Here is a 25,099-nt window from a genome sequence, read left to right on the forward strand (position 1 = left end):
GCACTTCTGTGTTTTACATTACATTTAAAGACATAACAAAGACAGACAAATGATAAAATCTCAAGCACTTTATTAGGTTTGAACAGTATCTTGCTTAGAAAGGCCATTTGGCATTATATAATTATATATAATTTCATCATATATATAATTATATATACATATATTCAAATGTTGAATAACAAAACACTAGAGACAAACATAGGCAAATTAAAAAATAGAATTTGCTTAAGACAATTATACCAAATTAAAAATGGCCAAAAACAAAACATCTCTAATACATTTCAAAATGGTCCCGATACAGTTCAATATACATCTTTTAAAAAGAAGAAGAAAGAAAAGGGGGGGATAAAATAAAGAAAGGTAGCAGACAGGAATAAAATATAAATAACCTTACATTATGTACAAAAGAAGAGTGGGCAGTGACTACTGGGAAAAAATGTCCCAAAGGACAAAGCGAAAGAGGGAAAGGAAGATGTAAGTGGCCAGCAGTGACTGGAGTACGAAAGGAGACACAAGGGACATACAAAGATGGCGAGAAAGAGAGCAAAGTTGGACACTAGTCTTCCACCAGTTGAACAATCTCATAATGAAGATGTACTTTTTGATTCTCTGGGGCATTCAAAATGCCCCATTAGGGCGAAGCTTCAGGTACAAAGCAATGTCAAACAGCGACACCTCGTTTCCCTTGGTAACAATGAGTCAGAGATGCAACTGCATTTAATGTATGAATGTATGAATTTTGGTTGAAGATTCGGGTACCCATGATTAATTGTCACGGATCCCACATTTAAGTGATATGGAATGAAATGAAGCCATTAAATCCAAAGATGGAATTTAATTAAAAAGTGACCTCAATGATCATTTTGATCTGCAAAATCAAGGAATCTATTACACACGACTAGAGGGAATGTGAAAGGACAGATGGCCGACCCAGTCTTGGTTTTGGCCCCGTTGATTGAAGAGGGTTGTCATCGGCCCATTTGTGATCATTCAGTAAATACTAGTGAGTTGGGGAAAACGCAAAGGTTCCATCACATGCTGCATGTTAAGTTGGGTAATTTAAGTTTCTTTTTGAAAACCGTCCAGTGAGGCACTTTTTAAAATTCACTTTAATAGCAAAATAGTGGGTCTCGTGGGTTGGCACAGTGTCGTGTTTTGCTGTCAAACTGCAATGAGACAAAGTGGTCACATGATCCAAACACACACAATAAACCCATGTCATCGTAAAAACAAAGACAGAACAGCAAAATAAAAAAACTACCCCCTTCTATTGATTAAAGACCCAATAAGTGATGAAGTAAATACACGAAGAACACAATGGCACCTAAATAAGAGTGCGGGCACTTTGTGATGCTTTGGAACAAAAGAAGACCTGAAATGATGATAATGATGCTGGAAAAGTTTCAGTGAGTGGTCAATTAAAATATCTGCTACTTTAGGTCACTACAGGGACCTTACAGAAGGCTTTTCAGACCCGAAAGAGTTTCTCAAGAGTTCAGATACAGTTAACATATGCCAATATCAAAGGCCATATTATCATTCTGACCTCATCTCTTATTTGGTTCTGTATTTTTAAGGGCTTTGCTTTTGGTGCAAATAGTGCATGAGTGTTCGAACAATAAACATTGACACAATCACCCTTCCTGAATGTTCAGCATGTTCTTTTAATGATGTCTACTATCAATAAATTATATTTGATTGTGCTCCTTCTTTTAATAAAAGTAATAACATGTGACAGTGTTAGTATAAGGTATTAGCGTGATGTAAATAATGTACAAGTTTGGGGCCGTTTTAAAATTAAAAACAAAAAAGATTTAAAACTTGGAAACAACCTAAAAATTTCCAATATCACGGTAAAATCTGTTAAAATGCAGGTGAAGCTCTCAATAGTCCTCTGGTGGGAGTTAAAAGCTTTTCAATGGAGATGAACTCAAGCTGAATTTGTTAAGTCTGTACATTTAAACAATCCTGGTATCAGTCATTTCAGAAATTTGGACCGACGTAAAAGTAAAAAACAAAAACAAAACAAAACAAAAAAACCCCATAAAACACTAGTTCAAGTCTGAGCTGCAGTCGTTAAAAAAAAAAAAATCATAGCAAACATTGCATGGCACACCTCCACTATTAAAGTAACAACGCATCCATTTTGAGGAGTATGTTAGCAACAGCATTCGAATAAAAAACATTCTTCTGCATCAGTGTTCGTGGTGGGAAATAAAAGGGCATCATTCTTTAAAGGAGTGACAGTACAGCGGAGTGATGTGAGGCTGATATAAAAAATATATATATATGAAATGACATGACAGTTAATTCAGGCAGACTTGAAGGAAACACATACAGAAATGCTCAATAAAATCCACAAGAAATACTGACGTGTCTGTAAACAAACAAAATATGCTGGGTTTCTATGATGTAATAATGGAGTAACCTGTGTTGTTTGTGATTTAGCTTGTCAATGTATTCAACATCCACAGCATGTTTATCTCATAACAGATGTTAAAATAAAATCAAAAAGATTTTAGATTCAAGTTTGACCAATTCTCCTTAAATTTCTGTATATGGTAAATAAAAATGATCTGGTTCAAGAAATGTGTTGGCCGCAGAAAATGAAACAGTGAAACAGAAATGCTTTCTTGTAGTGAGTATCTAAACATGATTCGCAGAGTCTCAGGCTCCAGAGCTGCATAACCAAATGAGTGAAGGACTTTGGCACTCTTTGGACAACACACAGTGATGTGAAAACACACCGTCTTCTCTGCCAGCTTATGCTCCACTTCTTACAAACACACACACACACACATACACAAACAGATGCACAAAAATATGAATGGCTCCTGGAACTTAGCGTGTATGTTTATGTGTGTGCGTGCACGTGTCAACCTGAGCCTATGAGCTACATCACAGAGAATCTGATCTCCAAACGTGAGACTCAAAGGGGAGAGATTTAGTAATTGGCCCCACAGATGGAACTAAATGGCTGTGCTCGTGGTGTGTGTGCTGCATGAATGTCTAGTATTATTGTTTTGTCTGCAAGGATTCTGCTACCACACATGTTGCTACGGCGCGGCCCTAGCAAAGCCAAAAACGTGTTAATCCTCTGTCCCTAAAAAGTAAAAAAAAAGAAGAAAGAAACAAATCCAAACATCGTAACTGGACTCTGGATTTTTTTTTGTTGTTTTTACATGAGTCTCCAAAGATTTATATTCATATATATTTATATAATATATATATATACTAATAAAATACATTACAGGTGCCACCCGAAAATGCAGCCAAACTCAAAACTGTGTCTGAAATCAAAGTAATAAGATGCAACACAGTAAGTATATATACATATGGGGGAGGGGCAGGGTTGGGGGTGAAGGACTATATTAACAAGACCAATATTACAAAAAATATTCAAGAAGGCATCTCAGTTATTTTATCTGTCCGACTGCACTGCCCTGTCCTTTGGGCCAAGGCCTCCGTTCCCTTTTCGTCTGGGCAGTTGATCCCATCCACAGGTCAAGTTGTTTGATGAGTCTCTTTTTTTTTTTTTTAAAGAAAAAAGAAATCCATCAGATGGGACTATGGAGCTTTCTGCATGGTAATATGTGTGTGTGTGTGTGTGTGTGTGTGTGTGTGTGTGTGCGTGTTCTGGCCATCCATCCATTCATCCATCCATGGCAGGTCCCTACTTGAAGTTGGCGTAGTCGGAAAAGGCATCAATATACTCCTGGACCACTTTGTAGCAGAACTCGTACTGCTCCTAAGAAGCGGGATGAGATGAGAGAAACAGCCACATCAGTTAGAACGACTAGTAAGATAATTTTCTGAAACCTATGACAAACCTATGGTTTTGCATCCAACACAGAGGAATATAAACTAAAGTGAAAAAACGGCATTTGTAAGATGTATAGAATTGGACTGATAACCCAAAAAGTTCCTAGGCAAACTCAAACCTCTAAAAAAAAACAAAAAACAAAAAAACAAAAAACTGTATAACAAATATGGAGCTGGGGCCTGCAGCTTAGCTTAGTTTGGCTTTGTTTAGTTTAACTTAGCTTAACTTAGTTACTCAGCACGTCTAAAGCTCATTAAGTAGTTTCTTTTGGGTGCATGACATGTTGAATTATTACTGTCCCAGGACCAGTAACCTCCACTGGCTGTCCGTTGGACAACTGGTCTAAGCCAACAAAAAGTCCAGCACATATCCATGTACATGTGAGGAAAAAAAGTTCTTCAACATGTTCTTGTCAAAGACTTGCTAGTTTATCATCAGGTCCTATTACAAAGAAGTAATCCAAAGTAATTTATCATGCCTCACCAGTGTCTGCACCATGTGGGGTCTCTGCAGTCTCAGGCTCTTGACTGTCTGGAAGACATCCAGGATACCCTCTGCTTTCACCCTCTCCAGGACTGTACTCAATGCACAGAAAGTCCCCGTCCGGCCGGCACCAGCACTGTAGACGCACGCACGGAAAAAATTAAAACTCAATCAATACACTGCAGTAAGCATGTGCGGGACTCACATCTGCACAAGAGGAATTTGTTGTGAGGGCAAATGTCAATAGGAACATAGCAACAGTTCTGGGAGCAGCTAAGATGTCACAAAGAAGAAGAGAACGACTGTTTTATCCTGTGATTTAACAGCTACATCAATTTTCCAGACTCAGACTAGCACACTTGACTGCCAGAAGCAGCTCTATGTGCAAAAAAAAGCTATTTATTTTAATGTCAAGTATTTTATTTCCCATTCCCATTCTTATGCTGGTTCTTGCAGGTTAAGCAAGCAACATATTGAGCAAGGGTGGTGTGTTTTGTGTGTGTGTCTTACCTGCAGTGCACCGTGATGGGGTGGTTGCCAGACTGCTGCTGTTGTTTCTGTACCGCAGCGATTATGTTGATCATGCCCTTACCGTCAGTGGGGATGCCCACCTCTGGCCAGCCGTGGAAATGGAACTGACGCACGGCTCGAGCCTTGTTCTCCTGGAAAGGTGAGAGGAAGGGCAAAAGGAAGAGATTAAGATGTGTTTTATACGTAGTGTTAATCTGGGCTTCATAAAGTATAAAATTAACTGACAGTATTTTGTCATGTGTTTTCAGTGTGATTGTATTTGGAGCTGCTTGTTTCACCGAGTCCTTCCTTACCCTGTTGTTGGTGACGAGGAGGTCACGTACTGTGTAGCTCTCACTCTCCTCCTCCCTTTTAATCTCAATGGAGATATCCCCATAGACCACTGTTCCATCACTGGGCCAGTACTGAGCACACTTTTCCTGCAGGACCCATAAAGGACACGGTCAAATCACCACACATAATGACACACTAAGTATCTGAAAATGTCAAGGATATCTAAAAATGTCAATGTCATCTAAATCTCTAGATGGTGATATTTCATTGCTCCAGATGTCTACACAGTAATGACTATTAAAGAGAGACACATATTCCAGTAACATGAATAATTAATCACATGAGCAAAAAAGGAAACCGATACCAAGTCCACCATGTTTGCTGGACGTGACTTCCAATTCTGGCCATTAAGAAGATTTCCTGGCATGACCGTTCAGCTTCAACAATTTTTAACAACTACTGTTACTCTTTGTTGTGCCATCTGGACAACCTGACCACTAATGAATTTATATCACATTTTGTTTAAGTTCTAACATATACAGTACTGTGCAAATCTTTTAGGCAGCTGTGAAAAAATGCTATTGATATTGAAATATTGATATGATGGAGATTTTTCTTTTGTTCGCTCACTTTGCATTTTGTAAACTGATAAAAAAAATAAACAAACTATTAATATTTTTGACAACATTCTTAGTTTACAGGCATTTTTTTCATACCTGCCTAAAATGTTTGTACAGTACTGTACGTTAGAAAACCACTAAAGATCAAGTCATTTTGCTTAGATTATTATGCTATAAAAGACTGGCGGTGTCAGGTTAGCATGGAGTAAATGATCTAATATCAATAATCTATTTTAGCCGGTTATTGATTTGATATTTAATACTAGTGTTTGTATCTGCACACACATCCACACACCTGCCCTCTCTCTTCTAGCTCGGTGAGCATGACTATGGAGCAGCTCCTCCACTCCCAGATCATCCTCCAGAAGTCCTCTATGGTGTGCTGCAGGGGACCCTGGCTCGCTATGTACGAGTCCTTCTGACGGTAGCCCTGTGACCGGACAGAGGTAATGACAGGTGGTGATGTCCAGGGGCAACACAAGAATCAATGGGGGATACAGAAATAAACAGTAAGGGGAATAAAGGAAGACTTAAAACAGTCGGACTGACCGCTTGCATTAATTAAATTAAATGAAATCCACACTGATTCAGGGGTTTCACACTCACATCGATGAAAGAGGCATTGACGTAGTCGGTGTTCTCCTCTCCTCGTTTGACTGGAATGATCACTCTGTTGAACTCATCTGTTAGAAACGAGGAGACATTAACCTTGACTGAAGACAAAGCTTTAAGAAATGACCTGTGCCAAAGGTCAAACATCTAACTGTATCACTCACATGGAATGATCTGAAGGACTCTGTTCTTCTTCATGTTGGCAGGCAAGTTGCCCGTTCTCATTTTGTCATTCTGAATCTTGATGGATGTCAATTTCTAGAAATCAGGAGATCGAAACTGTTTAGATGCAGACATATGAGAACTTATGGGTCAGATATGACACACAACACACAAAAAGACCTTGAATTCAGCCTCCAAACCACTGCAGCCAGCTCCAGGTGAGGGGGCGTAAAGTTTGGCCAGGTGGGACTCCAGTGAGGTCACCTCCAACTCTGTGTCTCCATACAGGTAGTGCTCTAACAATGCCTGGAAGATGAATACGTACTGCATCTGTGGGACAAAGGGAGGAAGTTAAAAAAAAATGAATACACTGAATACACAGCATCATGGAAGAGATGGAATTCATGTGAAGTGTGTCAGCACTGGACTCACATCAGTCTGGACCATCTGACAACGCTGGGCTCTGATCCTGGTGACAAAGCCAAACACGTCCACCCTCCTCTCTGCTATCATCATGTCCAACATGGCATCGATCACGATGAAGGTACCTGTCCTCCCCACCCCCGCACTAGCAGGCAACAATATAACATGTTGTAAGTTATGTGTGGCATGAAGACAAAAGATGCAACCAAACAGGCGAAAGTAACAGTGAAAGCTTTGATCCACTCACCTACAATGGACCACAATGGGCCCAGCATAAAAGGGGTTGTAATTCTTGACTTTCTTGAGGAACTTCAGCATCCCAATAGGGGTGAAGGGCACCCCGAAGTCCGGCCAGCTGGTGAAGTGGAACTGGGTGACGAGCCTCTGAGGCTTCTTCCCGGACATGTCTCCCACCTGAGACACAAGGTGCAACAGACTGAGTGGTACCAAGGTTTTCATTTAGGTTGCTACACAGAACGAAACATTACATCACGGTACTCACACTAATCATAAATTACCTGTTGGATGCAAAACTTGCGGATGGTGTAGTCCACCAAAACCATTGTGTCTTCTACAGACACACGTATGTTCCCATATGTCCAACAGCCCTGGTCCGGCCAGTACTGGGCACACTTGCACTGAAAAACAGAGTGATTTTTTGAGCACATGCACAAAGCTGTGTAGAGAACAGGATAACAGCCTCAATTTCATTAATGGGGAAAAAGGTGTGAATACAAATTAAGTTATTGATAATTTGGGTAACCTAATAACTAAACTACATGGACAAAAGACAACTGACCATTACATCAGTGGGGACTTCAGTGTCATTGCATTCTAAATAAACAGACAGCTTTGCAGCTATAACAGCATCCACTCTTCTGGAAAGAAGGCTTTCCACGACATTTTGTAGTGTTTCTGTAGGAATTTTTGTCCATTCATGCAGCAGAGCATTTGTGAGGTCAGACACTGATGTTGGACACTGACTTTGCTTTGTGCACTGGGACACAGTCATGCTGAACAGAAAAGAGCCTTCCCCAAACTATTGAAAGCATAGCATTGTCATAGCATTGTATGCTGAAACATTAAGATTTCAATTCACTGGGAGCCCATCCCTGAAAAACAGCCCCATAAAGAGGTGTGTCTGGATACTTTTGTCTATACACTGTATGTTGCATCTTTTAGTGTAGTGGAAAAGTGACTTTCTTATGTTGTACTTTACAACAGGGACATCCAGCCTCAAACTGTGGACGTCTATTCCATACAACATAGATGTGTCCTTTGAAGCCACTGTATGATCTTATAAGACACAGTGTAAATACATTCATCATCATCATCCCTCCTGCTCAAACTCTTCTACCTCTTTTCTCTCCTTCAGATTGGTCACCATGACAATAGTGACTGTGTTCCGCTCCCAGATCATCCGCCAGAAGTCATTTACAGTTTCCTCCTTTGGCCCTGAGAGATACAGATACAAAAACACAGAGGACCAGTAATAAGCCAAAATCAAATAGTTTGTTTGATATATCAGCCACAGTGCAGTTTTTCCTACTGCCGAGGCAGGCACAAACCCTACCTTGAGCTGCAATAAACTTATTCTTGTCTTGGAAACCCTGCAAAATGAAGCAGCCAGAAAAAGAAAAAGTCAGAGTCAAATGTATTTAGAGCAGAACTGTTCACTTCGTGGGACAAAATGCTACACTGATACAAACATTTATAAAGGAAGCGTTGATGAAGTCAGAGTCGGGGACTCCCTCCAGAGGTGACAGATGAACCCTGGAGTGATCGTCTGAGGGAGAAAGCACGAGACACAGAAAGAGAAAGCAAAAGAAGAACAGTCAGAGAGGGAATTGTAATAACAATGTGGCAAATTAATATTTTTCCATCTTGACCATTAGAGCACAACTCAGTAAATCACTTGATGAACTGTCTTTGTTTACTGTTTGTACTGATAAATCTTTCGAAATGCTTGACAGACAGCAGACAGGAACTCGGTTACACTGAGCGCTGCTTTGTTAATGTCAATCAGTGTCACAGGGGTCTGTTGTCACTCACATGGCAGGATGTTGACATATCTGTTCTTTTCTTTATTTTCTTCCTTGGATGCAGCATCACATGATGCCTGGATGGGACAGACAGGCAGTGCCTAAACACACACACACACACACACACACACACACACACACACACACACAAAAAAAAACAACAAAAGATTTCAATCACAGGGAGGAAGAGCAGGCAGATGCATTCACGTCCTCAGTGTGACCCTGCACATTATATCCTGGTAGCTTCCTCTTTCCTGTGCGTTTAATACAAAAAAAAAATCCCAAATGCATTTTGATTTGAATGTGATGCAGCAGTAATGATGTTAGATCACATATGACACGTCTAATAATATCTCAGCAACTCCTTGTTTTAACGGGAAAGCGAACAACTGTTCAAGTACAGGCTATTTCTCTCCTCATTTAGCAACATGCTGCTGAGTTTATGCAAGCATGTTAAAAACCAGGATGAGTAAAAACTTTTTTTGTCTGATCTACTCCCAACTTAAATGATCACAAGCACCTTTTATCTGCACCGACTGTCATGTTCTAAATATGAATGATTCAACCTTACCCCTGTCCATTGCTTTGCTATCCCTTTTCATCATTATTTTAACTGCTTAGACATTGCTTATTACTTTTCTCACTGTTTCACTGCCATTGCTTTTGGCTAAATATTTTAATTTTCTTTCAGCAAACTATTTTAGCCACTTATTAATTATTCTGACTCCTCTGCTTATTTGCTAACCAGTTTTCATGAGCTCTCAATCACAACAGCAGCATGTGGCTGGAAGGTCAGCAGCAGGAACACACTGTGCAGTCATCTTACTGTAGCTGTTAGACTACTGATTATTATAACCAAAGATCAGCATCACTCGTATTTGTAATCCTTCTTGGGTGGTTATCTTTGTCCACAACACAAATATGTGGATATATTTCTTTCCATGTGCCCTGTGGCAACTGAAATACATCCTGGGCTTCAAGTACCTTTGGTTGAGACTCATGTATTTAGGCAGTGACAAGGATATCAGATAAAGGCAAAATAGTATCACGGGGTGTGGTGTTTGATTATGCCATACATTAAACTCCTCCCTGAAGAGCTTGTTGTCATCAGCCATGCGGCGGTTCATTTCTTCCTCGAGCTTGTCGACGGGAAGCGGCGGGTACTTCCTGTTTGTGCTGGGTGAACGGGCCAATAGCGGGACAGTCTGGAATTCTGCGCCGGCCGGCAGGAAGGGAGAAGGAGGCAGAAGAGGGGGGGAAGGAATGGGAGGGGTGAGACAGGTGGAGATAAAGACAGAAGAAAAAGGGGGTCGGAGAATGAGAGTTTAACATTCTTGCATCAAGTAACAGTGGCATGAAGTCATCTGTCTTTTCTAAAGATGCCCACCAGAGGGCGATGTGAATCAACACTGTGACATTTGAAGGAGATAACTGCAGCCCTGTTGGTTAGGTAATCAGTGAACAAAAGCCTTCTGCCAATCGTCAACCAGTGAAACGTTATCAGCGAGGGAAGCAAGATCAATCATGTCTTATCAGAAAAAGCTAAGAGAAACAAGTTTGATCAAGCTGGTTGTACAAATTTGCTGATACAACCCAAAGCAAATAAATGAGTTTGAAGTAAGTATGCAGTCACATCTGCTGACAGATACAAAGCACAAACACATACACACACTAAAGCATTTGTGTGGGTGTTTTACCTGCGTCATCTGATCTACCATTGGTCAGCCTGAAGGAGTTTGAATGGCTTCCCGCCTGCTTGTACTTTTTGAACCTGTCAGTCAAAACAGATCAAGTGTACATTAATATTAACACACAGACACACACCGCGAATGTCAATCAGTCACTGGCATTGCAGCACAAGCACTTTAGGCCTTCAACACACATCTCTGGCTAGTGTGCAGTAACCTCAGCCACACTTCACCAACCTGAGCATGTAGAGGATGATGATGATAAAAATGATGACAAGCAGAGAAGACAAGGCCACCATGACTGCGATGATTGGCATGTCATCAGACTGGTTGTTGTCTGTGTCATAGAAAAGGAAGAAGATTATCAGTTTGTGTCATACATTTCATGATTAAAAAAAAAAACCATCAAAGAGTGCCTCAGCACTTAGAGTGTTTTGATTTGAAACTAACACCAAATTCCAAACCTGTTACACAAAAGTTTGAGGTGTTGCATCTTAAATCAAATGTGGATGTTTTATCAGCTTGTTGTTTTATCAAGAAATTAAACATTCTAAACAAAACGTGGAAGAATGATTTTACCAGCATTTTTCATATTTAATACTGTTTAATCTGTGCAAAAACCAAATGCCACTGTTCAAAGCAAAGAAAAAGTCTGGCATTCATTCATCGCTGAAACCACAGTGCAAGTGTGAAAAAGAAATGCAGAGAACAAGATACGCAACTTGTTGCTTTATACGTGCTGTTAGGTAGATTTCATTACCTTCAGACAGGCCAGCTGTTTCACATTATTACATTCACTTATTCTCTCAATCGACTAATCAATCAATCAATACTATTTCATGAATTCTGCCATACATACGTCTAGTATGTCTCAAAAATGCAGTCTTCATTTCATTTCTTAGCTTGTTAACGTGTTAGAATATGGTAAAAAAAAAAAAAAAATTAACCAGGGTTGTAATGTGATCTCTGCCTCTTTCAACACCAGCCTGCACCTTTCCTTTTCATAATGTTAATATTTCATTGGCCTTCCAAAGGAAAAAAAAAAACACAAACCGGAACAGACATGAGAAGAGAGTGCAACAGGCTGTTAAATCACAGTTTAACTAAGAGGGTCGACTCCTGGTTTCTACAACTGGTTATATACCCAAGATGACAGCAGGCACACGGTGACAGCATAAAATACTGAAATGTTCAGGAATTTTTCAGTGAATTTCATACTACATGTCATAAACCAGAAGACATGTGAGGCTGTTGCGATGCTACTGACTGCTGACAAAGCTATGTGGTCACATTGCTTAACATTATAAATTAGACATTACATGGACAAAGTTATCTATTATTTACGATGCCTCCTGTAGGTTACAATAGCTGACCAATCTGTCTGCTTCCACCATGCGCATGAGTTAGTGGTGGAAGGCAATCTATTGCCTTCCTGATGACCTTTTCACTGCCACAGTCAACACAAAAGACATGAGATGTGCGTGAACAACAACAGGAGGTTTGGCGCACAAAGACCGGCTGCCGTTTGTGCGGCGATGACTGGTCAGTAAGACACGCTGGGTCACAACAAAAGAACAGATCTTTCTAGAAAAGCGCACTGTGGTGGTGACAATGCAATGACAAAATCAGCTGTTCCACGGGCCGACTCAAAAATTCAAGAAAGCTCTTAACGTTACGGATGAAAACATGCGGCAAAGAATGCATCATTTGACTTCATGCTCCATAAGCACTTTCTGGGAGAAGTAGTTTGGAACGCCGCCCAGTTATACTTCATTTTCAAGCACAATTCTCAGGGCTTGTCAGCGTTCTCCCTCGAACAATGTGTACATTGAACAGAGCTGGAGCACAACAGGCTGCGGGTATCATGTGGAACTGACACAGCCTTGACAGATCTGATGCCATCTCCAACGGCTCACAGCTCTCCACACAAGGCTCACAGACAGCCTGCGGGGGACAACAGAGCAATTACATAACACCTATCCATCCAAAGTAATTATGTTATATAATAGACATACCATGCAACAGCGCAGGCACATCTGTTGCATTTATGTTAAACAGGCGTGGTATAGTGCTTATCTGAACTTCTACATCTCAAGTCCTCAAATATATCCTCTAAGTGTTTCCTTACCAAACCAGTTCCAAATCTTGTTTTATCTTCTGCAGGATGATTTGCAACATACCTGCTGCTAATATGATCTACAATAAAAAACATTTTTCCAAATCTATCAGTGACATTTAATAGTGATTTGTGCATTTCTCTACAATCATGCAGCATGAATAATTAATCTAAAAGAAAAGGGTGGGGAGGAGTCATGTTTCACTTACAAGGCTGTAACTATGATGACCAGTATGCAGACACTAAGTTGCTGTTAAAATTAAAAAAGGGCTGAAATTTCACGTTTAAAATGTTGAAATTATTTTTTATGCCAAACATAAAAATATCTTTGGCAGCATTTCAGAACCCTCCCCCCCCCCCCCCCCCCCTCCAAAAAAAACAAAAACAAAGATGCGTACAAAATCCTCCCTCAACACTGTTGGTTTTTACATTAAAATAACCGCTTTTGGCAGCCTCCGAGTCCTCTAGTTTGGTGGTACTGTCACTTTTGTGGATGACTGGTCAAATGCGGGTGTGTCACGTAAAGATATTTCCAGCACTGCCACAATGGAGACTAAAAGCAGAAAAGTGTTCATCTATCTAAAATATTAAAAGGTCGAGTGTTGACCGGAAAGCTCACTTGCCCGCTCTTTTCTAGCTCTTGCTATTGCTTTGGCAGCCTGCATGAATAACGCACAGATAAATGGACCAACAACATAAAAATACACTCTTACACTCTCGTATGGCTCTACCGCATGTCAAATTAATCCGATATCTTAAGATTTGTTTTATTGCTTTATCCAGCTCCCCTTAAGCTTTTGTTTCACACCTCATGCTCATGTGTAGTATTACAGTGTCTCTTGGATAATATATGATAAAATATGGGCCCAAAATTGCCCCCAAACCGCTGAGAATTCATTAGGACTACGGACCAATTTTAAAAGGAACACATAAACACACACTAAAGACCTGCCCTGTCATCTTTATAGTATAGAAAAACCTGTCTGATGTAGTTGTATCTAACTGACCTGCCAGGGACAAAAAGCTTGGATGAGATCAGTATGAACCTGAAGCAAAGTACAGAACAAACCTATTTTTTTCTGTTAAGCATTCACTGAAGTTTTGCAGCAGATCGAACCAACAAGACCGATCAAGAAAAATCCAATCGTGACACAATCTGTAAATAACAAGCAGGGTCTGTGCAGTGACTTTGTGATTTTCCACACTTCACTGAACGGCAGAAAATCTGCGGAGAATGTGAGAATGGTAACATCTTATATTGCACAGACAGAGAAAGTGATAGCAGGACCCACACTGTGGTAGGTGGAGGTGTTTTTCCATTCAAGATAAAATGAGTCATTTCAGTCACAACTCAGCGTGTCTTGTTGTTTCAAAAGGTGGAGTGCCTGACATCTCTGTGCCTTCTATGATTCATCCCTGTGTGAATGCAGACAGGTGCTGCAGAACTATAATGTGTTTGGACAGTTCTTTGCGCTTCAACTCTGGGGTTGGTGTTTCAGGGTGGATAGAGATGACATATTCTCACATTAAATGAAGAGACACTCACCATGTGGGCTGGTGTCTGAGGTGAAGTCAATCCCAGGTTCTGTGGTGGTCTCTGTCTCCACAGTGACTGTATCTTCATCAATGTAAGTCTCTGGAGTCGGGGTGCCTGGAGCAAAAGCTGTGGTCCTGCTGTCTCCTCCTGCCGGGGTGGGAGCAGGAGGAAGCTCGGTGCTCCGTGGTGCCTGAGGGGCATCGGTTGGAGGTGGCGGTGGGGGGACTGGTAACAACCGCTTGGTGGCATTGGGACCTGCCAGTTGTACATCCTCCTCACCAGCTGGGCTTGTGGTTGTAGTTGTTGTTGTCATTGTCGTCATCGGGATGACTGTGGGGGCGAGCGTCGTGGGTGGGCCTGTGGGCGCTTGTGTGCGTGCGACTGTAAAATTGAGGGAGGGTGCGGCGGGGGGGTGTGTAGGCTTGGCAGTGACATTTGGAGGGTCTAGTAAAAAAGAAGACATTTTTCACTATTGTTTAATTTTTTCCCCCCCAACTGTGAACCTTTTAATTTGGTAAGGTGAATAATAAAAGAAATGTGATATGAGTGGACGTACTTGTGATGGGGGCATGATCCTGGGCTGAGGCCCCGAGGGCTAAACCGAGCAGCAGGAGCAGGACACACACACCCATTCTGCCCTACATGGAGGATGCACAACAAAAGGAACATGGGGATATCAGACAAAAACAACCTCTAATCTCATTGAAATGAATAATAACACTTACACAAGCCAAATTTTTTTCACTAAGATGAAGAGACTCAGGATTTATGGGTTGTATAATGCAGTAAATATTTTTTTTTTATCTTCTATCCTAATCCCACATGCTCATTTTTGGGGGGTAATACTCTAATGCCTAAAATGAAAAAAATGAAAATCCTTGCATAATGTTGCGTGTAAAATGTCATTAACCTGAAGAAGCGAAGTTGGCATCAATCACTCATTCGCACAGCGTGGTCCTAGAAAGGAAACAAAGGACATTTGGTAAGAATTTACTCACATTATAACTGAACTTGCTATTTTTGTCAGGATTTCCCCTAAAATTTTTATATCATGATAAGGCAATTTTTCATCATTATTATTTAGCACATATCATATTTTCATTTTATAAAATCACTGTTCCCACTTTGATTCCAAGGAAATTACAGTTACTGTCCAAATATATAAATCAGATGTTACAGAATATTAGAAATGAGTATAAAACTCACATAAACTATTATCATTACATTCAATTCAATGCTATCACCCAGCTCTTTGCATGCTTTTACTTTTGCAACAGTGCTTCAACTTAAAAATGTACGACACCAAAGCAACACTTGACACATTCATCACCCGCAGCATCACCAAAACAGAATTACTGTCACATTTAAATTCCTGCAGCGACGGTGAATCAGCACTTAGGACTCTCTTCACCCACTGATATGGGGATGAATGGGTGGAGGCCCGAGGATCGACAGGCTTGGGAGAAAGCACGATGGACACCTTGTCTGGCTGTCAGTCTTTTGTTTAATCCCAGAGGCCAACAAGGCTGTCGTCTCCCTGACTGAGCTGTGATAATCCCTGGACCTAATCCCACGGTACTGACCCCGGAATAATCCAGCCCGCCTGCCTCTGCTTACAGATACTTTAGCACCACATCGAGCCAAACTCTGCAGCGCTACCGCACACAAACTGATGGTTTACATCAGGGATTACTGCATCAGTGGGCAGAGGATAAATTGGGTGTTAGAAGCTCTAATAGTGCCAGTTGTCAGTCTTTTGGTGCTTTGAACTGAACTCATTCGTTGCAGTACTTACAATCTCGTTTTAGCACAGCACTGTTTGGTTCTGAGTGCCACCCCTGAAATGGGGAATGATGAGCTAGTTATGTCGTCAATGAGGATGCTATTAACCTAAAAATCCAATTGTAGCTATCGCCCTCCTTCTCTGTCACCCATTCGTGCATCCATTTAGTTAGCAAATGTCCGCTTCCGAAAACAATTCATGCCTCCAGGAAATCAGACAATGGGATAGTTCAAAAACTTAAAGATTTTAGTGTAATCATCGAAACACTTTTGTGACCAGGAGCCCTTTTTGTACACACCAACAGCACTTCAAGTTTCTTCTTACAGCAGAAGCAAATGGCAGACTGTGTCTCCGTTATGTTCACAGACATGTTTCACAGGACGGTCTTGCACCATAAGCTTTTTCTCTTTATCTTCCAGCTGACTGATTGATTTTGATTTGTCTGTGGGGCTCCAACTAATGATTATTTTCATTATTGATCTCTTTCTTACTTCAGTAAGGAACTGTTTAGTCAATAAGATGTTCAGAAAGCAAAGTGACGCCTATAAACATCTTGTCTTGAGACATTCAGTTTACAATTGCAGAAGACCAATGAAACCAGCAAATCTTCACATTTGAAAACAAAACAATTATGTCGATCAATTTACCAATTAATCCAATAACCTATGCGTCTCTAACTGTAGATCTGAACCAGCTAAAGACAGGAAAACAACTTTTCACAGTTTCACAAATGACATGCAGGTACAATGTTATCCAGCCCAAACAATATTTTCAAGTCACATAATATCAAATATTTAATTCGGCCAGTGGCTGACAGGTATGGGCAAGAAAGCAGCACACACTGCAGTTGAACCTCCTGTGCCTACAGGCTATCCAAGTGCTCTGAGGCATGTTGCTTCCTTCTTTTGCTGCCTGGTTGTATAAAATCCCTTGCTAACTCAAAAACCACCCCAGACCCCTACCTCTGCTATCATTCCCTTTAGTGTTCATTAAAAGGAGTGACTCAGCTATAATGGACCAGCTCAGTGATTAGTATCATTTTGTGTGAATTAGTGTTCATCTATCTCAATGTGTATTAGCTTAAATTCAACATGACAGACTAAGATTACTAATGGGTAAGTTTGGACCAACAAGGTTTTTTTAAAAAAATCCTTTTGTTAATGAAGCATGACTCATTGTTTTCCACGTGTGATCCAGGGAGGATCGATGACGTGTTGGTGTCAGTGATGTCAGGCGGTCCTGTTGCTAACCTTCACTTCACAGATGCTGCAGGACGAGCCCGAGAGGTTTTTATCTAGACGATGTAGACCCAGGGGTACAACTTCCCTAGAGATGCATCTTAATGTGTTTTGACCTCCTGAGAAGCCACAGTCTTCCTCTGTGTGTGTGTGTGTGTAAATGCATGCAATTCAGACTTAAGTGTTGGTAGAGGACATCATTAATTTAAGAGGTTCTGGGCAAGTGCTTCTATTTGTGCCATTTTTAGATTTTTTTTTTCTTTGCTGTCTGCTCTCTATAAAAAAGGTTGGTGTAATTCACCTTCAAATGATGGAAGATTGGAAGAAGCAGCAGGAAACTTTTTTTTTTTTTAAAAAAAGCTATTATTGTTCAATTATTTCGTTGTATGTGTAATAAGACACAAAAAAAAATCACTTGTCAAGTGTCATAATTAGACTCAAATATTGCTCCTACAATAGCTAATAAACGTTTTCTTGATCTACAATTTCACACTGTAACAAATCTGCTGACAGACCAAGACATACAGTACGTCTCAAAATAAAGAAATGGCTCACTACCTACTTCCATTGAAAAAGCATTTTTCATCTTTATTATGTTTTCTTTCACTTCAGCCTCCCACTTGTCAGAGTGATGCAGCCAAATGCAAAAAAATAAAAAGGAGAATAAATATTTTTCCAACGGTTTCATCATGCTACTCCCTGCAGAGGAAACATATCCAAGCCCATTTATTAGTGAATGAATGTACTAGAAGCTCATCATGCAGCTGATCCTTTCCTTACTTTAAGCATGTGCTGAGCAACCATGCGGATATTTTTTCAGACAAAGCAGAGCACACTGAGCCCTGAGGCCTTTAAAGCAGTCACCACTGGGATGAGCTTCCCTGTGTTGGCGTGCACACCTGCCACAGCTTTCCTCAGGGGAACATCCACCAAATTTTATGTGCTATCGGTGTTGATGGTAAATGCAGTCAACTGAAGCAATGAAGCTTTCCTGCTGCAAAATCTGTTGTTTTCCTACGCCAGCGATGTACTTGGTATTCAGGAAAAAAAAATTTAGCTTGGATTTATAGTCTCCACCACTGGGCGTTGCTGCCGTTCAAGAACAAAACTTGTCCTAACTAGCTAAGAGTGAAAATGTTATCCCAAAATATGATTGCAGAGGATGTTATCGACAAGGACCCATTTGCACAACTAATGTAACTGACTATTGTCCTCCCACAGGCTGCTGGACGACTGTTGTAACGTTGAGGGACTTTGATGTGAAATTGTGTGAAAGGTGAGCATCATCTGAAGCCAACTAAATAAGGAGAGAGCAGGTTGGATGCTGGTAAATGTTTTCATGTTGCTTTCTGTTACTTTATACTGTAGTGATTGTGTAGGTGCTCAGCTAGTGTTATCCTTGTTGTGGTAAGGAAGCCCACTCTACTTGGCTACACACACACACACACACACACACACACACAACGGTAAATTTTCTTTTTAAAAACGGTTAACTTTTTCTTCTCCACGTCAGTTTGACATTTCTATGATTGTGTTTCAGCCTGGATGGACATAAACAGACTTTTGGACTTTTGGAAACATTGACGCAGACGCCCGTATTTGGCTCATGATTGGGTTTTGGAAAATTGCCTTTAATGACTTAACGAATGCATCGGTTACGCACTCTGATACAGTGGATGGCTGTATGCACCTCGAGATTTAGTTTACGATCTGCCAGAAAAAACACGAAGAAGCAAAAGAAGACAAAGCGGAAGAAGAATTTGAGTTTGCACAAAGAAGCTGTTGCATGTTACATTGTCTATATTTACAAAGGCACAACCGGACACTGAAAATAGAAAAGAGAGAGAAAAGTTGGTTTAAAAAAGTTGGTACTGAACATTTAACATATTCAAATGATATCTGACCCTAAATAACAAGAGCAAACTAAAAAAAAGGCCATACTGGCTAATATATTTGCCCTTATTGAGTAAATCTTTTGACTTATGATTTCAAGATCTAGATTTAATTCAATTTTTGACTAAAACATTTCTTAGACCGTCACCATTTCAGGTTTACAGTCTGTTATCTAACTGTTGTTAAAGATATTCATCCTTTCATGGAACATTTGGCAAAGGATGAAATCAATTGCAGAAGCCAGAGACATATTCGAACACATGTGCATGGGGCAAAAGTGCACACAAAATCAAACCTCTCTTGTCTAGACATGTAAGACAACACACTGAGCTTTAAAATCTTTCTTGTGTGTCACTACCACTACCCAGAACACAGTGCTTAATGTGCATTCAAGTGGTGAGCCTGAACAACTATTGAGGACAGTTGCTTCTCTGCCTATGGCCAACTGCAGACCTCATAGGAGTGCACAGTTGCACAGTTGTGAAAGGGCTGGGCTGTTCCCAAGCCATTTCATTCACACTGTGAAAGGAACACTTATAGGTAGAATATAAAGGAAGTCCAATTACATCTCCATGACAACCAAAGACCAAGACGCAAGATCGGTGTACGGTAGTTGTTTAATATGGAGAGTTCCCACTGAAGTCTGCGGTTTTCACAGATGCTTTTGTGACCTTAGGTGAGGTAATGAGTATCTTTTCTTGCTGCAGCGACACGCATTAATGAATGGCTCAAGATGAAGGCAGATTTTTAAAAAAGGGAGAATAAAATACTTAAGCATACTTAAGCACTAGAATTCTTGAGAGTTGTGGAAATTTCCTCAGTTTTATTATGTGCAATCCAGATTCTACAGAATGGCAACAACAAATGTGGCCAAACAAATCCAAATACTAAAACTGCGGGGATCCTCTGTGTTTTGCATCATTCTTAAAAGCCAAGCTGGAAAACCAACAGACAAAAACCCTTCGGGCATTGCTGACATGACACCAGCAATGGTGGTCAAGGGGACTTTACCATTCATGCAGAGAAATATTTCCCTCTGGCTTTCTACAAGGCATCCTGTTTCTCTCGTCTCCGCAGTGCGAGATAATGCTTGTCTGTCTGTCTCCATTCATGGCATATTAATACTGTTTCTATGTCTTGAAGCGGGGGGTGAGGAGGGTCCAGGGCAACAGGAATACTGTGAATGCTTCTCTTCACGGGAGACTGAAGTAGGCCTTACCCGGGGCCGCTAGGACTCTTGCTCCAAAACAGACCACAGATTATATGTCCCCTGTGCCACATACAACAGCCACAATCCTCTGGACTTCCCTTTCTGAGGGATACTACTCCCTGCTGGTGTGGTTTGTGTCCCTGCTGCCTTCATTCATGAGCTGGTGAGTTGATGAAAAGACGAAGAGAAGCATGGGATTACTATTCTGGCAAATCATACAGGCAAGCGTGACCGCTGTGTCTGTTATTAAGCCCGTAATGATGATTTGGTTCCACCAGGCTGGAAGGATCAGAAAACTTGTTTCAATGAGTGAAAGTGGTGAGTCAGTGAAGCTCAGCTCTGTGCCTGCATCGTTTGTGGGGTTTCTCACAGAGCATGCCAGGGGCCTCTCAAGCTTTCCCACATTGGACACAGAGAGGATGTGAAGGCGCAAAGCATGGCCTCCCCACAGAAGCCACTGTGACCTTGAAGCGTGGTGTGAGGCCAAACGACCAGCCCGAGGGGCACGACGAAACCAGTTTCACTATCACATCTGTCATTTGAAACTTAAACACAAAAACGTATTTTGACATCCAGCGTGCAGCTGTCAAACCTCAATCCTACTTGGTACTGTTTAAACTGTGCCCGTAGCATAGAGCACCAAAATCTTATGAGCCCTGAAAGTTGGCATCAAATGCCTGGTCAGATTCCCATGCTTGTCTACTTATTCTTTGAACACAGTCCTGTTACAAGCAACTTGTTATTCAAGTACAAGTAATGCAGTATTATGAGTAAAATGTACTTAAAGTAAGGTTGTCAAAAGTATCAACACAATGTAGCTTTTTTCAATACCACACGTTTAAACAATACAACATACAACAAAGCAGTACAATATACATCAAATAAACATACTAGGACAGGACCTGAATATTAGACTATGTTTTATTTAAGTTTTATATTTTGTCTTGTTTTGTTTTTTTTTTTTTAATAAAAATCCCAAAGCTGTAAAATACATTTTTCTCACTGTCACTACTTTGTCATGGCACTGTTAAAGCTCTATACCCGCCCAAAAAAATGTAAAATGATGTGTAAAATATGTAAAATAAATCAAAACTAAATTTGAAACTGTAATTAAAATATACTACTGCTAATATTCAAATGATGCATCTGTAAGTGCACATGAGAAAACAGACTTGACGCTGCCAAGTTTCCCTGTCACACTTTTTATCTTTCCTTTGGTCATTTAGGTTCTGTAACAATGGGAACCCAAAGTGAAGGTTCTCATATCTGAAGTGACCATCCTACTGCACTCGTCCCCGCCTCTTCCTCTGAGAGATAAGAAGTTCATGAAAGATAAAGATACGCTCATCTGGGACTTGACTTCACAGCAGTATCGCGACAGTACCCATTCAAAATCCTGTTTCTTCCACATCAGTCTTTACATGGTGCATTCAAAGACGACTTAGGCTTGCTAACATGTTCTGTTCTAACATTTTTTCCCAGCAGGGCAACAGAGGTCTTGCTGGCTCGAAGGCTGATGCCAAGGGCAAATATAAATATTTATAACTACGGCTCTCAACTGGGTTTGAATCAGACCTGAAGTTGACCTCGACTGTGAAAGCACTGTTTAAAAAAAGCACATCAAAGTTTTTCTCTTGGAGGAAAAACTGACTAAAAGACAATAACACAATGTGATTGAATGTGTCGTCTTGCTCATAATTTCTACTTTTACTTAACAAGTTGGGAAAATATGGCTTTAAAGTCCACAATGTGAATGGTGGCCACATTAACATAGCTGTCTCCACTGCCAAGGCGTACTGTATAACAGTCAAAGAATTTATGTGGCTCTTATTCAGGTATGGAGACACAGCCCAGCGTAATCCTTTATGCCTAAGAGTGTTGATGCACTGCTTCAGCCATACTCAGCTCCCCTTAATTTGCAACATTTAGTGCCATTATCCCTCCCCCTGGTAACAGCAAAACAGCACACTGCTACATCAAACTGACTGTGACTGACCTGGATCGCATGTAAGCTTACAAGATCACAAGAAACTTTGCACACATCTGAAATTCTTCTTAAATACAAAATCCCATCTACAGTCTTTGAAGTCCATTGAAAAGAAAGAAACTCTATATATCAGACATGGCAAACCAGAAACATCAATCACCCCACATCAGGAGGATAGAAAACAAAGATTTACTCAATAACCTGAAGGGATTGTGTAATTACTACCCTGCATCTACAGAGGGACAGAACAAAGCTCAGTGGCTGTGGGTGAAGTTTTCCCCGTCAGGCAAGACACTTGATTCATAAATTGTTAGTCATCACACAGGTTCATTTCCTGTGTTGCGCAAAATAAATGTCATTAAGGCCGAATGGCATATCACTCATGGCTGAAGGCAGGCTCCACAATGCTTCATAGTGACCCTCTAAATGTAGTTGTGTTTATCCTGTTAGAGGCAGAATTACAGTGCTCTTCCACAGTAAAATGTGTCGGCCCACAGGTGGAAACAAAAATATACCTCTTGCCCCACCCAAAGAGCTAACTCATAATATTGTGCGAGCACCCTGAAATTGTGAAATTTCACAACACAGAGGCAATTTCAAAGATCCACCCATCGAAACTTCACACAAAGTTTAAGCGAGGTGATTTCAAGCTATACTTTATCCTTATTTTTAGAAACTAGGCCAATCATGAAAAGTGCGGTTTGAGGATCACTCAAGCTCCTCCGCTGAAACCCTTTCAGGATCCCAGGACGGAAATAAATACTTTTCTCTTAAAATAGGTTGGAGAAGATATCGACAGAGCAGGCAAGATGATAACAACTCTGCTTACGCCCCCCCCCCCCTCATCCAGTCACGCAGTCCTACTTTCCTGAGATGTGGCTGTTTGACAACCAGAAATGGTCCGACAGCATGTGGGGAAAGAGGTGGATGTGCGCAGGCCTGACAAAGGTCAAGAAAAACCTGCTGGTTCACTAAGAGGGGAGTCACGCAAGTCTCAGGAAGTGCAGCTTGATGTCTGCACTTGGCCCTGACATGACACACCGACCTCGGTGAAGTGGATGGCATGTTGTGTAAAGGTATGGAGGATATGTGATGCAGCTTAGTGAATTGATTCAGATGTGATGAGTCAAGCTCTGGGTAGACACGGAAAGGACTTTTTTTTTTTTTTTAGAAATGACAAGCCAGGCTATGCGTGGAAGATGCTGCTCTCTGCTCAGACTTTTATGCATTGAAATATCTTGGTTGATGAAAGGGAAACTGTTCATCTGATCGACACTATTTCTCATGACAAACAAGCCATTAAAGGAACAGTCTGTGTGCTAATGAAGCTGAGAAAAAGCACAATTTGCAGTCTCAGTGAAGACAAAGAAAAAAAATTGGATCGAGAAAAAAAAAACTTAACAGCCACAAGATTTAAATGGCATGCTCGGTTACACCCAATATTCAGACGGAGAGGGGAATATTAATCATTACAAAAACTTTGGGAGAGCTTGTAAAGGGGGGACGCTCACTCCACAGACTGTCAAGGAGACGAAGAAGAAACACAAAGCAGCCGCTGTGATTTGACAGACCATACATGTTAATGTTACGGCGACCTAATTCCTGTTGTGGGTCGCATGAAGCCCCCACCACCACCACCACCACCACCCCGTTCTTCCATCCACCCAGCCTGCCAGCTCCCCACCCTCTCTGAACATGTAATAACAAAGCGTTGATCAATAAAGTGAACTTTCCAGCGAAGCAGTCAAACCTGGATCCCCTCTTTGTTCCACAATCAGCACAACAGCACCCGCGCTGACACAACAAACCGACTCACAACCCCTCGGACTCCTGAAATGTTGTCGCACTCATCCTTCAGCCTCCCCCCCTTTCTTTCTCGAGAGCCCCCTTCGCCTAAAAAATTTCCCTCCCTGCCTCCGAGCGACTTCTGAAATGTTCGAGCGTTTACAAAGAGGTTCACAACTACGAGACGCAACCCTCCTAAACCTAAACCTGGGGGGTTGCTGGGCTGTGATACTGGTCTCATGTAATGCAGCCTGCGACTAGACTGAACGTGTGTGTGTGTGTATGTTGGGGGGGACAAAGTGCATGTCTGTGGGTGACACAATGTTAACAGCGAGAGGAAACATGCTGCTACAGCGACGTCGTAACAAGTGTGAATCGGGCTTTGCAGCAACAAAAACAAGAAAACTCACCACAACTCCTGTAGTACCCAGTGGAAACCCGGGGAAGGAGGGGGGTGGGGGGGGATACCAAGCAGGGATTTATCCTGTCTTTATCTTCCACGTTTTTCAACCCCGGTCCCTGTCTCCACACCCCAGGAACCGAGAGTGTGAGCGGGGTGGGGGGACCTGGGTGATAGCAGAGGAGGGAAGCACGATCTGGGACACACAGCCAACACTTCGCGGTCAGTTTGTCTGCTAAATCCAAGAAAAGGTCGGCAATCCACGAAAAAATCCTTTACTCGCCCTATCGTATCGTACTTTCTTGGCCTTCCTCGGCGTTAAATCCCACGGTTTATCCGCTGTATCCGGGCTCGTCGGCCGACTATTCTAGTCCGCCATGTTGTGTCTCTGTCTGCATAGGAAGAATGGGAAGCGAACAGTAAATTCCCAGGCCAGGCCCAGTCTCTTCTCCACTGTTTCTCCATAGCCCGCAGCGACACCTGCTGGCCGAAC

At 41.3% G+C, this 25,099-nt stretch overlaps 1 protein-coding gene across 1 annotated transcript; it reads right to left on the reverse strand.

Moving 5' to 3' along the window:
- Positions 1 to 53: 53 nt before the first annotated feature.
- Positions 54 to 25,099, reverse strand: ptpra (protein tyrosine phosphatase receptor type A). Its single transcript, XM_046384474.1, has 22 exons — positions 24,617 to 25,099; positions 15,221 to 15,267; positions 14,867 to 14,948; positions 14,320 to 14,754; positions 10,895 to 10,994; positions 10,667 to 10,740; positions 10,046 to 10,182; positions 8,980 to 9,070; positions 8,637 to 8,713; positions 8,501 to 8,537; positions 8,285 to 8,382; positions 7,446 to 7,565; positions 7,175 to 7,341; positions 6,937 to 7,072; positions 6,685 to 6,834; positions 6,507 to 6,600; positions 6,337 to 6,413; positions 6,026 to 6,160; positions 5,131 to 5,256; positions 4,817 to 4,968; positions 4,307 to 4,442; positions 54 to 3,748 (listed from the first exon to the last, which is right to left on the reverse strand). Exons 2-22 carry the CDS (start codon positions 15,239 to 15,241, stop codon positions 3,674 to 3,676), a joined length of 2,520 nt encoding a protein of 839 aa, XP_046240430.1. The 5' UTR covers positions 15,242 to 15,267; positions 24,617 to 25,099; the 3' UTR covers positions 54 to 3,673.

Source organism: Scatophagus argus, chromosome 3, assembly GCF_020382885.2.
Source record: "Scatophagus argus isolate fScaArg1 chromosome 3, fScaArg1.pri, whole genome shotgun sequence".
In the NCBI taxonomy this organism is placed as follows: Eukaryota; Metazoa; Chordata; class Actinopteri; family Scatophagidae; genus Scatophagus; species Scatophagus argus.

Coding starts and splice junctions, on each gene's coding strand:
- ptpra (XM_046384474.1), bottom strand. CDS start 15,241: ATGCCAACTTCGCTTCTTCAG. Junction 9,071..10,045: donor TCTTCAGGGAGGAGTTTAAT/GTATGGCATAAT, acceptor GTGTGTGTTTAG/GCACTGCCTGTCTGTCCCAT. Junction 6,161..6,336: donor TCAATGCCTCTTTCATCGAT/GTGAGTGTGAAA, acceptor GTCCGGTCACAG/GGCTACCGTCAGAAGGACTC.